At 43.4% G+C, this 16,038-nt stretch overlaps 1 protein-coding gene across 4 annotated transcripts in view; it reads right to left on the bottom strand.

The window, feature by feature from the left end:
* The window catches only part of SLC14A1 (solute carrier family 14 member 1 (Kidd blood group)), a 152,255-nt gene that overhangs the window by 52,731 nt on the left and 83,486 nt on the right, over window positions 1–16,038 (bottom strand). The window contains exon 1 of one of the 4 annotated variants that reach the window (XM_078674739.1): window positions 14,490–14,922. The exons of 1 other annotated variant lie outside the window; for it this stretch is intronic. In XM_078674739.1, coding sequence (XP_078530865.1) covers window positions 14,490–14,492 — 3 coding nt within the window. In that variant the 5' untranslated portion in view covers window positions 14,493–14,922. Of the gene's footprint in view, window positions 1–1,511; window positions 1,692–5,043; window positions 5,069–14,489; window positions 14,923–16,038 lie in introns of those variants that run through there. 2 more of the 4 variants (XM_078674740.1, XM_078674738.1) reach the window with 2 other exon arrangements.

Genomic DNA, 16,038 nt, shown 5'->3' with positions numbered 1-16,038 from the left:
ATGAAAGGTCAGATCGTTATACGAGGATGCTATCAATATATCCAGGTCTACCACGTTCCATCTACAATTATCAAGAGACTAGAGCCATGATTGCCAACTTGGCTGCATTAACTACCAAGTAATTTGATTATATTCATACAGTGCAGTTAAACAGCTCTGTAGCTTGGCTCGCTGTAGTCCATCCAACTTTTGTAATATGCACACTGAACCAAGCTTAGTGAGAGTTGACAGACTTTGTGGTAAGGACTGGGCCACAGAAACCACCACACATCTTTATTTTAAAACTCTGTTGGTACAAGGTTTTTTTTGACAGGTTAATAGGTCTTGCATAGTGCTTTGCTGTCAATGCAGACCTAAAATATTGATTTGCCCATTCCATTTAGTGGCTCAAGCCAAGGTGGTGTCTTGGTGTATCCTACACAGGTTTGCAAAAAGTCAAATTCCTAATGGTTACTGTGTGGCAGAAGACCACTAAGGAAAGGTCTGGAACCTCTACGTTAATTTGATGACTAGTGGGACAGTAAAGCCTCATCTTACATTCAACATAGCATTTACAGATCTCTAGGACAGTATACGTGACTGGGCACGATGTCGCTCGGGTTGTGCTGCATGCAAAAAAAAGGTGTAAGAAAGTGCCAAACATATCACGGTTTACATTAGCCACAAAATCAGATGATTGTCAAACAACCAGTGAACGCAGCTTTAACTTTAGCCCAGATCCACAAGCAAACTGTAGTAGGTTCCAAGGCCACGTGCATCTTTTAAGGTTTTCGAGGAAGATGCACAGACTGCCTGGGGATATATGTAGGTTATCAAATGGAGGAGACCCAAAGCCTCAATCCACTTCAGCCCTCAACGAAGATAACCAGAGAGGTCCATGTCTTCAGAGATCTCATTCTAGTCTTTCCTTCAACAAACGTAGCCCAGCTTCCATTGGTTCAGCAGGTGCAGTAGCACCAAGGGCCAGAAACCGGAAGGGCCCCACTGTGACTGAACACAGATTCCACGTGTATTTGAGAAGTCAAAGATCAGAAACCCCTTTCCTTCCTTGCACTTGGGCCCCAGCAGCGGGTACACTGCCAAACCATTTCTTCTCGATATGCAGTCTAATCAGTTAAATTAAGGGAGGGGGCGGTGGGTACAAGGGTTGCAACTTGCACAATTAAACAACATCAAGTACTCAGTACTGGTGCAACAGCTGACCTTATGATCCTAGCTAGCAAGGGTGGAATTCGTCAGTTTCACTGCAGAAAGAAAGCAGACAGACACAAACCTGCAGGAGACTGCTGCGAAGTTTCAGACCAGGAGGTTTGTGCTTCGAAAGGCCACGGTTCATGCAAGGCGCGTTAAAAACCACCAGAAGGCTGCCAGAAAGCATCGGCGACCCACAGTCAGCGCACCAGACAGAAAGCGAGCTGCACCACAGGGAGGAACCGTCGAGCCCACATCGCATCTGACATGCCAGCTCGGCAGCCACCGTGGCTCGGAGCCTGCAGGAGGGGTCCGCGTACCTGGCATTGCAGTTTATCCAAAAGAGGGGCGCCTGGAAGCGCGTCGGCATCAGACAGGGGCGAGCCAGAGTCCTTAGTCTCGGATTCGGAGCGCTCACATCCACGAGGGGAAGTGGATGCCAGGAGGGACTCGTTGAGGGCGCATCCATTCATCCTTGTTCCAACCTCGATTGTGTAAAGTGCAAAAACATGCAGAATCAGTAGAAGGAAGAAAAAAAAGTATACTTCGAACGCGCAGGCTGGCTGCGCGCTTCAAACACAGGCTATTCATTCGACTGAGACTCACGGTGATAGGCGCGTTTACTGTTCGTGTAACGAACGCTGGCTCATTACAGATTCCTGTTTTTTTTTAAATTATTATTTGCTTATGTTCTCGAGATGCACGCAAAGCGTTCCCTCCGGATTCTGAACTCTAACCACCCCAGTGCCAACCCAACCCCACCCCTCCCCAAAAAGTAAAAAATAAAATAAAAAACACACCCACATAAAACCCCTCATTTTTAACTTCCTCCACATCTGCAAACCAATGCTCACTTCTTATAGACCGGGACTCTGGAATTGTGAGCTGCGGTGCCAGCGCTCACCACATAATTAGCCAAATACTGGATAGTTTGCAGATTTTGATTTAAAAATCGTCTCTCTCTCTCTCTCGAGCAGAACAAGTGTTTCTAAAAACAACAGGTGTTGCCACTCAAGAAAGGGCGTTTCGAAAGGATGACTGTTCTCCTTTCAGTTGCTTATTGCGGTCTTTTGGTGTTTAACTGGTGCTAATGAGGTAAAACCTTTGCCCGGGCAGTGTTAAAATGTGTGAAGATGACAATACTTAAGTAATACCATTACAGAATGTTCCACAGTACATCTCATAAGTTGCCTTTCCTTGCCACATAATTTAACCAACTATGGGTCTAATTTGGTTGCCACCATTGCATAATTCAAGTGGCACTGTTTATAGGGTTGAATCGCCAATAGCTGTAATTACACAGCAAACAAATTCCTCGACTCCCCTCAAATCACTCAAAAGGGGAAGAGTGCAGAATTACCTCAGACACACAGTTCAAGACCCTACAGCGATATTGAAAAATACAAACTGAAGGACCAATGGGCTGATAGCCCATGTTCGGCCCATCATTTGTATGGCTTAGAGGGCTGATGCTTGCTACTCTTGAGGAGGGTCTGAAAACACGACCCATTCGTCTCCAGCAGAGCACTGCATGTCAGCACTCCAAAACCAATGGCAATCCTGGCATCACATCAATACTGGGATTGGCCATGCACGTCACAAGAAGGACCTATTAGACCAATCAAACTTCACGCAAAGTGGCCACCATTTCATGGGAAATGCACCACTGACGGACAAGAGCATCAGAGGCAGAGAAAGACGTGAGCCAGATGGTGACCACGTGCAGCCACCCTGTGACGTATTAAACAAAATACACCCGATGCTGATGCTGTGGGATAGTCTGAGCCTAAATGTGTTAGTTGGATACTTGTGCCCTCTCAGACTATAATACTGGCCCTGGCACAGGTAATGATGGGGGTGCCCCGATGCCCATATGAGTTCACATTAGCCGACCCTAATTAGAAGCCAATTAAGGACCATCCATTCTATAGCAACTGAAGGCATGCAAGAGTTGACCCGAGCCCCTCACTTTTGAGTTTGAGAAAACAAACCTCAGGTCGTATTATTACCTATTTTCATTACGTGCAGTAGTAATGCGATTCCACACGTTTTTACATAGTGTACAATAATTCGTGTTTACATTTAATACGACTAATTAAGGAACAACTAAACATTGCAACCTCTTAAACATTTTTGACCCCCGCTGGACCTTACAGCACCAGTTCAGTGCCTTGCACCAGAGCGAAACTTTCTGGGCCCACCAGATGCAGCAGTCACAAGGAAAACTCATCCGCTCCCTCACAGGGAATTGACCAAGGGCCTACATGTATGCTGAACCCTTAAGCAACCATGCCAGAGTCAACGCAGATGAGGGTTCAACCCCCAGACTTCTGGCAACCTTCGGGAGATGGGCCTGGTCAACCAGGCACATACCTTAGTTAAAGCATCAAATCCCAGGGCAGTGCAACTGGAGCACCCCAGAGGGCAATAGCCACACTCCTAGTCCTCCCCTACAGACCATAGTACCACTGCCCTGACTTTGAGCCACAGTTTAATGACAAATGTATTAAGAATTAGCCTGCACTAGTTCCAGATGCCAAGGTGTCTGCCTGCTTTGTGGCCAAACACTACTCCACATCCACCACAGGCCTGGGTGGTTGACCGACTGGCCAGGTCTCCGTCAATCGTTTGGGAGTGGTGTGGGGTCAAGAGGGCCCCTTCCGCCTGACTAGGTAACTTTGCCAACATGCAGGCGCCAACTACACTTTCCTGGGTATTCTGGAAAGTGTGCAAATGTAAAAAAATAAAATAAAGACTGCAGACGCAGTTTGCGAACCATACCCCCTGAGCCAGGTGCAGACATCCCCTGTGGTTAGTCCGCAGTTGCGGTGTTGCCCTATGATTCATGAATAGAACCCTCTGGTGCTTCCCAAATTGATTTGTACAGGCAATAACTTTTCCATCCATGTGCAAACTCTTGACATGCTGTGGGCAGCCAAGTCATGAATGCGCTAATCCGCGACACGTATTGGCCTTTAAGTGACATAACTGGCATGCCAGGCTTTACTGGCTAACCTTGGCTTAATGTTGGCCCTTGAATTAGGGTACCACTTTTTTCACGTTTTGGATATTCATAGCATGAGCTGGTGAGAGGGGAGCATGAAAGGTAGAATTCAGCCATGTATAGCAGCAACAGGCACTTACTTGAACTGGAAAACTGTTTGTCCAACACACATTAGTTATAGTGTGAAAAGCTTATAGCTCTGCTTTTCATAAAAATACACTTTTCATGGCAATTCGGCTTATTTTTTCAGAAATGAAAAGCTTGTACTTGACAGCAAAATGGGAGAGTTTTCGTAGAAGCAGGTGTTTGGAACAAAAATAGGACATGTTTAAATATATACTTTGACCAGCTTTAGTGCAATGGTCACTGCTATCCCAGCTTTGCAAAAGTAATGTAATTTGTCTGCTGCCATGACCCTGAAAGGTGCTCTCAACCCGAGTGATAGCAAAGCTGCAGGAGTATGTAAACTCTGCCTGGATTGAGATGTATTAGCATGCATTTTGTTGTACTTTCACAATCAGTCTGTTCCCATGGGATTTAGTTACAACATTAAGAATCTACATTGAAGGGGTGGATGGAAAAATGAAAGAAGTGTAGAGGTGTGGATAGAGGCTACGAAAAACTGATAGATATTCTGAAAATACATTTTTTTTTTAACAACTGCAATACCAATGCTTTAGTGATGCTTTGGAAATTGTTTAGAAAACGAGTGTACTCAAATTTCTTTCTGCAGTCAAACCTGCCAAAATATAGGGGAGAATCAGAAGTTCCGGGCCATTAACAAGTGATCCTTAATAACCACTGGCTTCTTAAACAACAATAAGTATGACTTGTACTGTAAAACACACCATCAGCTCGAGGTTCTGCTTGGCCACCTTGCACGCCCACCAAAGTTGGATGCCGGTGTTAATTCCTACCACGTCCAGCTATGGGCGTCGTGGAGCCCCCGCTTTAGCAGCTACAGCGAGGGTGGGGTTCTTTATGGGCCTCTTGAGTCTGCAATACGGCAGAAAGAAGTTAATGATTGAAGCTGAAATACACCATCAATGGAAGAAGATCAGCAGAAGCAAGGACAAACAAAAGATGGGTAAATAGAACAGGGAAAGAAAGAAGGAATATTGGAAGTATGGATGAATGAGTGGGTGGATGAACGAGTGAGTGAATGATAGGTGGATGAAGAGGTTGAAGGATGGGAAAGTAAAGGGGTGGATTGATGAGTCCATACACAGGTGAAAGGATGGCAGAGTCAGCTGACGGATGGATGAGTGAATGTGTAGGTGGATGAATAGGTGGATGAATGGCAGAGTGGATGGATATAGGCAGAGTTGATGAATGGATGGCAGAATGGGAGATTGATGCATGGCAGAGTGGATGGATGGCAGAGTGGACAGATTGACGAATGAATGGCAGAGTGAGTGGATGGGTGGCTGGAAGGCAGGGTGAATGAGTGGATGAATTGCAGCGTAGATGGATGACAGGATGGATGGCAGAGTGAATGTATAAATGACAGAGTGAACAAAAACTTCCAACTTGACAAAGTGGATAAATGGCAGGATGGCAAAGTGAGTGAAAGGATGGCTGGTTGGATGAATGGATGTCAGAGTGGATAGATAGGTGGATAAATGGCAGAATGGATGGATGAATGGTAGAGTGGATGGGTGGCAGTGGATAGTTGGGTGGATGAATGGATGATTAGTGGATGGCAGGGTAAATGGATGGACTGAAGAGTAGATGAATAAATGGCAGAGTGAACTGATGGATAGCTGTGTGAATGGATGGCTGAGTGGATGAACGGTTGGCAGAAAGGATGGATGGTAGAATGGGTGGGTGGGAGAGTGGATGTGTGGATAAATGGCAGAGAGGATAGAGGGGTTGATGAATGGATTTAAGGATGGATGCCAGAGTGGAAGAATGGATTGACATGGGGCTGGCAGAGTGAATGGATGGAAGAGTGGATAGATTGATGGCAGAGTAGTTGAGTGGAGAGATGACAGAGCGGATGGACGAATGGAAGAGTGGATTGATGAATTGCAGGGTGGATGAATGGATGGCAGAGTTGAGGGATGAATAGCAGAGTGGATTGATGAATTGCAGGGTGGATGAATGGATGGCAGAGTTGATGGATGGCAGAGTGTTTAGATGGATGGATTGCAGAGTGGATGGATGGCAGATTTGATGGATGAATGGAATGGTGAAACTTTAAATGATGGATCAAAGAATGAATGTAAAGATGAGTGGAAGGTGGACAGAAGGGTAAAAGATTTAAAGAATTCATGCATTGATAAAAAAAAAAAAAAAAAAAGACAAGGAAGCTGCTCTAGCGAGAGTGCAGCTCATCATTAGCTTCACTTGCTTGTTGGACTCAAGGCTTTAGTTCAAAGTGGGGGCTATTTTAACTTTCTGGCTCCTCCATTGCTTCCAGCGGCCATTGCTTTCCATTGATTTACATTTTAAACTGAGTGATTGCAAATACTTTCAACAGAAAATATATGTAAATGAGGAGGGCACTACCAGAAAACGAGCCATAACGCAAAGAGAACTTGTGAAGAGCTCATGGGGGATAGGAGTAGCAGTGTGGCAGATTTGGCCAGTTGCCATCATTTGCTCGCATGGAATTCTGTCGCCATAGCAATCAGTGAGCCATTGCGCCACCTTAAAAACCATGCTGAACCCCTCCATGTCCAAAACTGTTTTACCATGAAATACCGATCATGAACAACCCACTGTCCAATAGCAAGCTGGTCAGAAGATCCAGCTTCTGTAATTTTTGTGAACTGAGTATCCAGAACTTGGATCATGTTTTGTTTGTCCGGCACTAACCTTACATCACCGTCGCTGGCTTAGGCCAATGTTTTTACAAAATGGTGTTAAGGATGTAGTTTCTGCTCGCAATTTTCTTTTTAATCCCAAAAATGAAGTAGTATGCGAAAAATTGGTTAACTTTAAGGAATTTATGTATATTTTTTGTAACTGTATATTTCCCAAGTGGGATTTAGTTTCTGAATCGTGGACCTTCTATGTAAATGTTTTATCTTCTCCTAATGTTGAAGGTATTTCACACTATTGTGTCTTTTACTCTAAAGGCTCTGTGTTCATATAATTTTTAATTTGTAAATTTGCACATGAACCGGTTGCTTTCCACATGTCTTTTGCATATTTCCGGATGTGTCCTGTTCTCTCATTTTCTGCTGCTAAATGTAAACTTTGATCCATGAAGAAGCTCTATGGTGTCCTGGCCGCTACCTATTTGTTACTTCCACAATTCATGACATGATCTGCGTTTTCAATGTTGGCTGCTAAAATTCTAAATGGTATGCTTTGATACTGCTATGTTGAAAAATGTTGTTCTCGGACCACCTTATCATTTTGTATTCTTATATGGTTTTATTGTATTTTATGTATTAATTGGTATGTATCTTTATAAGTGGACCTCATTAGAGTTCCAAAACTAATAAAAATCTGAATCCAGCTTCTCACTGAAACCAAGAAGCATGATTTTTCGCTCTATCCAGAGCTCAATATTGCAGGTGGGATTAGTCTAAATGTACATAGTACAGTTGCTAAGTACATTCCTTTGTCATGATTAACACGTCGGCCGATTGCATGCTAACAAAATCTAACAATTTAAGATTTTTGGAGACAAAATTCATTTCAATGACCAATGCAAATATGAAGCGGAGAAGCTGCACAAAACACATTTTTCCTCCCAAGTTGACTGATCAGGGAAAGGCAAGACTTTAGGGAAGTAAATGTATGGGAAATGTTCATGAATTGTACAAACAAAATACATATATGCACCAGAAGGGTGTAAGACAATGCATAATCTTTTAGTTGCTAGTTCCCTCGCCCACCCACAGTACAGAGCCTTTTCTGCTGTTTGGGGAGCTTAAGCCTTCATGACATGTTTCCACAAAGGTATCCAGGCCAAATTTGTCCTTTATTTCCTCCTGAAGGGAACCGGGAAAATAACCAAAATATAGCAACATGAAATTCTCTCTGTTTTTATTGGGATAAGATGCAGTACAAGAAAGCATACATTTATTTCTAAAAACAGCATCTATTAAAAGTTTGCTGGCTAAGAGAATAATTCATTCAGCAACAAGCAGAGTTGTTTAAAAAAAGAAATATTTAGCACAGATCTTGTGTTTTTCTAAGTAGTAGCTGATTTCTTCCATTTTTTGTGTTTTCTCCCAAATTGCAGTTTGTGGCTGAAACCTATACGTTTCTGAAAAGAACACTAAATCCTGAAGTCAGCAACAGGTCATTTATGTAGATCCATCATGGTTTTATCAAAGAAACTAATTGTTGAAATCAGAAATAGAGTAAAACCAATATACAATAAGATGTAGAAATATGTGCCGATGTCATCAATACTGTTTTGCTCTGCTTTTTTGCCCTAATGGCTGATTTACAAATGTAATATACCATTATGTCAGTCATAGCCTTCTGGTCGCAGAGATATATAGTGTTTGATGGTTGTCGAAAAACAGTAAAACACCTTCACTCCACAACTTTCACTCCGCATACCTTCACTCCTCATACCATTACAACGCAAGTACCATTACTCCGCAATACTATTATAACACATACCATTACATTTTATATGCTTTTACCACGCATGCTTTTACAACGAAATTCGTTGTAAATGCATGAATGGTAAAAGGATATGTTTTTTAAATGTAAGTTTAAGGTAAGTATATGGTTTTAGTTTGAGGGTGTTGGGGTATATGTTTGAGGGGTTCAGGGGTATTTTAAGGGTGGGTTTGGGTTATGGGGTACAGGGGTATTTAAGGGATAGGTTTAGGTATTGGGGTACAGGGGTATTTTTAGGCTTCATGGCTAGGTTTGGGTTTTGGGGTACAGGGGTATTTTTAGGCTTCAGGGCTAGGTTTGAGTTTTGGGGTACAGGGTATTTTTAGGGTTCAGGGCTAGGTTTGGGTTTTGGGGTATTTTTAGTGTTCAGGGGTAGGTTTGGGTTTTGGGGTACAGGGGTATTTTAGGGTTCATGGTTAGGTACGAGTTTTAGGGGACAGTGGTATTTTTAGGGGTATTTTTAGGGTTCATGGCTAGGTTTGGTTTTGGGGTACGGGGGTATTTTTAGGGTTAAGGGCTAGGTTTGAGTTTTGGGGTAAAGGGGTATTTTTAGGGTTCAGGGGTAGGTTGGGGTACAGGGGTATTTTAGGGTCAGGGGTATGTTTGGATTTTGGGGTGCAGGGGTATTTTTAGGGTTAAGGGCTAGGTTTGAGTTTTGGGGTAAAGGGGTATTTCAGGGGCATGTTTGGATTTTGGGGTACAGGGGTATTTTTAGGGTTCAGGGATAGGTTTGGGTTTTTCTGTGCAGGGTATATTTATAGGGTTAAGATGGGTTAGTGTTTAAGGGTGTTGGGGTATTTTAAGGAGTAAGGGTGGGTTATGATTATGGGGTGCAGGGGTATTTACAGGGACCAGGGTGGGATTAGTTTTTAGGGTGTAAAGGGTAGTAATAAAAAAAAATAATTAAATAATGCAATTTAAAAGAATAAATGTTTTAATTAAATAAAAAAAAATAGTGTATGTGTATTATATATATATATATATATATATATATATATATATATACACATACATACATACATACACACACATATATATATATAATTTTTTAATAATGTACTTTTACAATGTATATGACTTTACCACACATGTATTTGTGTTATATTGGCATGCGTGATAAAGTCATATGCGTTGTAAAAGTTTAGGGAATGATGGCTTTGCGGAGTAATAGTCCCGCGTTATAAAAATTGCAGGGTGATGGTATGCGGGATGTTGCATTGCGGAATATCGTCATATATTCTCCAAAAACATGCGATATAAAGAGCCAAGAAGTGCTTAGAATGATTTTTCATTATATACTGACCGTGCAACAATACATTTGGTAAAATCTAATTTATGAAAAAGGAGTATGATGGAAACATGCGTTCTTGAAGTGTGCCCAAGAAACTGAGTGTAGGAAAAGTGGTTATCTGTACAAATCTGAACTTGTGGTTACCCATAATACCATCTGATTCTGAAACTTATTTTGCAAAAATGTGTTTCCTTGCATGCTAACTTACATATAGAAGCCCGAAAAAGTGAGAAACTCAGTCTATCATAACAAATATTCTACTATTCCACATTTCTCATTAAAAAGGGTATACCACTGCTGGACCGTCCCCAGGAAACAATAGGTCCTAAAACACAATGGGGAGTCAAACTTTTGACCATGCAAATAAACCCATTTTTGTGATGAGGCTAGCTGTGGTATTTGGGCTTTTCCTACTCTAAACCGGTCACTACTTCTAAACTAGATTTGGTGAAATGTCACATGTAAGTAAGGGTGCCAAGCATGGGGACTGGATTATTCAAAATAAACATTTTCAAAAAAATATTCCTGTTATGCCTGGGTCAAAGTTTCCAGGCCAAGTAAAATCCTACAGATTGGTCAGAAAGCGAGAAGGAATGAATGGCCAAGGCAGCAGCTGTCCACTTAGCCATAGGGAACAATGTTGGGACGTTAACCTGTTGTAATGCCACCTTGGGTCACTCTTGCTGTCCATCAACCCCCACTCAACATGCAACTGTCATGTGCACTCTCAGGGGTGCATCTATAGGGAGGGTGGACAAGCAGCATGTGAGTGGGCGATGAGAGCCAAGCATGAATGGACAGGTGTGTAAGGAGGGGCACATATCAAAGCACACAGAGGAAGGAGGAGGCTGGCTCTATTTTTGTTCATAGAACATTTTTGTAGAATCTCTACCCAAGTTACTGAAACCCACCAGTTTTCGTATATTTTTCAGCAGATCTCAGTTTCTTAGACTGCTTCTTGAGCCTTTTCAAAGAAGTTCAACAGGTTCTCGAGACTTAAAAGAAGTAGATCATTTACTCTGAATGCCTTGACAGGTTACACTTTCGCACACCAGCTCCATGCCTTTGGTGCACGTACTCACATGCCACATACATAGGCTTTCAATCATATCTTTGGTGAGCACTATCACTACGATGAACAGAATCCTACTAGGGTTAATATTCTCTGCCTCCAACAGGGACACATTTGTTCTCTTACTTCGTCTTACGCAACAGTACCTTTTGAGTGTTTTCGTACTCAGCCACCGTACATTCCCCCTCTCCCCTATATTTTGACTATGGAACAGAGCGTGCCCCGAGCGCCAAACAAGGGTCCCTCGAGCTTAAGCAAAATACCAGGCGATTGCTGTACCATGCATGAACGCCATGCTTAACCGTATTATGTACATATTATCATGGTGTTCAATATTCACCTTGTTCCAGGTGAATCTTGTAGGATCACAAGGTCTTTCAACTTTGTTCACATTGAAATATTCAATACGCAGCACTAATTCGGGTACTTTGTGGCACAACGCGATATATAACACATTTTGTTTTAAACCGTAACGTAGCTGTTTATTGTATTCTTCCACAGGTAAATTGACAGTAGATCCGCTTTGAAACTTACAACAGACCACTGAGTAGTTTTGTATTTCATTCTATACGTACATTTGTAGAGCAGAAGCAATTCTCACAGGTCCTTACGAAGGCCAATGCCACACTTCAAATAGAGTAAAAAAGGCAGAAACATGTTGACCTACACCAGTGACACCTCTGCAATGTCTTTTCACCCCCTCCTCCCTCCACTCAGGCATGCATAAATAAAGTTGTACGCTTGTGCTAGAGTTCGTTTTAATCACCCCTTCACACTCTGCATACCTCGCCACCCTTTAGTTCATTACAGGGTTTCTACAAACTCTCTGAAAACATCCAAAGAACTCCTAAGTGAGGGAGTTGTAGCCCACACCATGATCAGCGGTCACAGTTCGAGGAGTTTCCGAATGATAGAGCATGCCACCTCTGGTGGAAGAGAACTTTTTCCTTAAAAGGGAACATCCCGTTCGTTCGTTCAAATAACTTTATTTCGATTTCTCAGAGGAAATCATAAAAGTATACAATTATTTAAAAATATACCAACAATAATCACAATACATTTCCAAATAATCCGAGAAAAGGCAACATCATAATGCATTATTGCACATTTCTATAAAAAACTAAATAAAAATAAAATCAGTAACGATTTCTCTGATGAATAAAAGAAGAAGAAAAAAAGGAAACCTCATAATACATTACACAATTCTGATTTACACAAGATAAATCAATAACGATTTCTGATTGCAAGAGCCGATCGAATGAAACTTAATACAGCATTACAAATCTTGTCCGTTGACAGTGATAACAAATATTCATAACCTTCTTTGTAATATGGCGTTCCAAGGGATACTAATAGTGGTCTGATGAAGGAATTTCTTGGATCTTTGTACAAAGTACAGAATAAAATAAGATGTAGGGTATTTTGTGACACTTTATTATTACAGGGACAACAGGGTAATGTCGCCTTCCAACCCCCCTGCTTTGGAAAAGCAAAAAGGAAGTGTAAGGTTCCAAGACGAAACCTAGTTAGATAGAAACGTCCTTGCATTTTCAAGATATATGTTAGATAAAATGGGCGCACTAATTTTCCCTGTACACGTAGTACCTGTTCATTACCACTCAAGGATCCCAATTTTTGGCTATATGCTTTTTTAATGATAGCCTTAGAGTCCTTTTTCAAAGTATCAGGGTTTTTAAACATAATGTCTAACCCGATCTTATCAAAGGTATCTCTGACATATCGAAGCCAAGGGATTTCCCCGAGGTGCTCAAGTTTGAGACAATCTCACAATCCTTAAAAGGGAACATCCCCATTCAGGTAGGCTACTCTCTCTTTACCTCTGTAAGACCCAGCTGTTTTCTGTGTGCTAGTGATAATATTTGGGAGGGAGCACCTGCAGGTCTATACACCTCCCCTGGCCCTCATTGTGCTGACAAGACCTCCTTGCCACCAACATCACCAAAGATGCTCTGCCATTTAAAATGAAACACACATGAGAAATTATTTATGAAAAATACATTCTTGCCTGCTGGTAAATATACCGCCTGCAGCTGGGCTCTTGCTGTTGGCATCACACAAAGTGATAGAGGAACAACCCCGGAAAATGTGATGAGGGGTCCCGTCATCTCTCGGGTAGCACCGATATGGATTGGTTTTGGGCTCAATGGGTCCTACTGAATGAAGTGTTACCCCCTCAGGCAAGCTGCAGGTGTCCTGATTGGGAAAGCAGAGTGACTTTCCCGAGAGTTTATCTATTTCTTAGTCCATGCCATCGCACGCATTCTGCAAGCCATGGCTGGGGGTGGGAGAGGGGCCCTTCCAAAACAAGGAACCTCGCTTTCCCCCGCTTGGCGGGGGCCTCGTTGAGCCGCTGGTTCTTGCAAGACTTTGTTAGGCGATTTAATGTCATGCACTCGGTTTCTATAAGGCGGTTTCCCAGTGAGCCCCGTTTATTCACAGCACGTCACAGACAGACTTCCCTTGCCCACAGGATGCTGTACAACACTGGGGCTGAGGCTCGTGCTGGAGCAGCCAAGACTGTCACTGCGCCGAATACTTTAAAAAAAAGCAGCGTGTTTCCATAGACCGTATAACTCCAGGGTCATTGCGCCTGCTGCTGCGACATTCCATGCCGATTACAGCAGAAACCCTGGTGTTACAGTTCATGGGGACGCAATTCGTTCCTACATAGACCACGCGCAAAAAAGAACGCGTTCCGCCTCGGGGCGCAGCGCGAGGGATAGCGGACACGTGGAGCTTTCCCTGCGTCTGGGCGCCTTCTGAGCTAAAACCCACGAGTCACGCTTTATGCTGATAAACAAGCTGCTTTTATCTTTTTTTATGACACTGCGCACAGTTCTGGAGCTGCCACACTGAGGTCGTCAGACACCTCCCCCGCCAGGCTGCATAGCGGACCCGTTTCCCACATCACTGTAAACAGTGAAAAGTGGCACCTGCCTCGCGTTACTGCAGGCGTCACATACAGAAAACTACAATATGGGGGTCTACTCCCATCAGGGGGGGGGCGGCGGGTGATGGATGTGGACTAAACAAGCAGAACCGTGCAAAACTGCAGACACGCAGTACAACCATTCAGCAGAAGAAAATGCATGTGGTTTTTGGATGGGGCGGCCTCACCTCTAAACACAGACAGCTACACTTATGACTTGTATGTATATGTAGGCACAATTTACAATACATTTTAAAGTATATGATACAATAGGGTTCATTTAATAGAACGCAAGAAATCAAAGTAAAACTTTTTGTCTTATCTAACATACACGGAGAAAAAATATTAGGTAGAAATAGCTAGGTTGTAAGAAGAGTTTTGATCTTACCATTTGAGGCTCAATATGAATCCTGTCAACTAGCGGTCACTTGCACTGGCACAGTAACGCACGAATAGTGCTAGCGGTAATCCGCGTGGCTCAGAAATAGCTTTTATAGCGCCAGCCCGGCCAGGCGGTAACCCTGTGCGTGTCCTGCGGCCCCACCCCTCCGCCACCGAGCCTGGGCTCAGAGAGGGTGCCCGTGAGCCGCCTCTGCCCACCCCCTGTCCTTGACTATCTGCCAAGTTTCTCGGAGTTATTGTGTTTTTCCAGCAGCCTCGGGAGCCGCTACTGTTGCTGCTGCCCCTGTGAGCACCGGGCAGGGGACGGGCTGCCGCCTCTGCTTATCACCGGGACACCACAGAGCGCTCCCCGGACCGGACACCACAGAGCGCTCGCCGGACCAAACTCCACTCCCTACAGCTACATCTACATCTAACTCTGCTCGCGCGCCCCTTTATCAGCCACAGCGCGCACGTGCGCGGCGCGCCCCCCTGGTAACACCCGTGCAAAGTTAGCGGAAAACTCAAATCAGCTGGATAAGTAAAGGAAGGAACAACCGCGCGCTCAGCCAAAAACAGGGATTACTGTCTCCAGTAGCCGCGGCGCGTGACCCGTGGTGCACCAGGTCAGCCGCGAGACTTTCATCCAGCCGTGTTCGGAAGTTCTGATTATGTTCCAGACCTGCATTTTAATTTAACACCATAATGGTTTCTGGGAGTTGTGGTCCTGGATTGCCCCAGTGAAAAAAATCTGACGGAACACAGTCCGAGATTCAATTTCTCAGTTAAGGGGAAAAATGGACTTTAGTGCAGTGGTGCAAGTGAAGTCACAAGCACGCGACTGTATGCAAAACCAATACCCTTCTGCGAAGTCAACAGCCAGGGTCGTTATTAGCTGCCACAAGCTAATCCACGGGGTCAACCTAGGGTTAACGTTTGACACAAGGGTACCGACTATTGACACTACTTTTCAATTTTCAATGTGCCATTGTTGATTGCATTTACAGTGCTTAATTTGTATCAAACTAAGTACCAGGGCACACTTCAAGAAGCCACTGCAGCTTAGCGTGACTAACTGACATTGCTGCAAATTCAGGACGGTAAGTGTAAAAATTCAGGACAGAGCGTCGAAATTCAGGACACAAATTCAGGACAGTAGATCAAAATTCAGGACAAACTTCGGGACAACAGGTACGTTTTACAGACACATCAGAGGAAGTTGCGAGATAGTATAAAAGTAAGCAATAGACAACCACTTAAGTGCAAGTCAAAATACGTTTTATATTAGGTTGAGACAATACTTTTTCGGTATGTGTGCAGCTTTGAGCAACTGTGCAGGTCTTATTGTGGTATTTCATATGATAATAGTCTATTTATATGGTTACTGCACTGGATTTTCCAGTCTGATATTTTGCTTACAACTCATGGTCCTGGGTAGGCATGTTTGGTAAGAGAAGTGGTCAGGAAGATCTGCTCAGGTAGACTTGCAAGGCACAAAATTACAGACAAAAGGCGTCCGTAAAAGGGATCTTCACGGGCAACGGACGTGAGGTCAA

Source organism: Lissotriton helveticus, chromosome 2_1 (genome assembly GCF_964261635.1).
Source record: "Lissotriton helveticus chromosome 2_1, aLisHel1.1, whole genome shotgun sequence".
Classification (NCBI taxonomy): Eukaryota; Metazoa; Chordata; class Amphibia; order Caudata; family Salamandridae; genus Lissotriton; species Lissotriton helveticus.
This window is presented reverse-complemented; position numbering and strand designations above follow the sequence as displayed.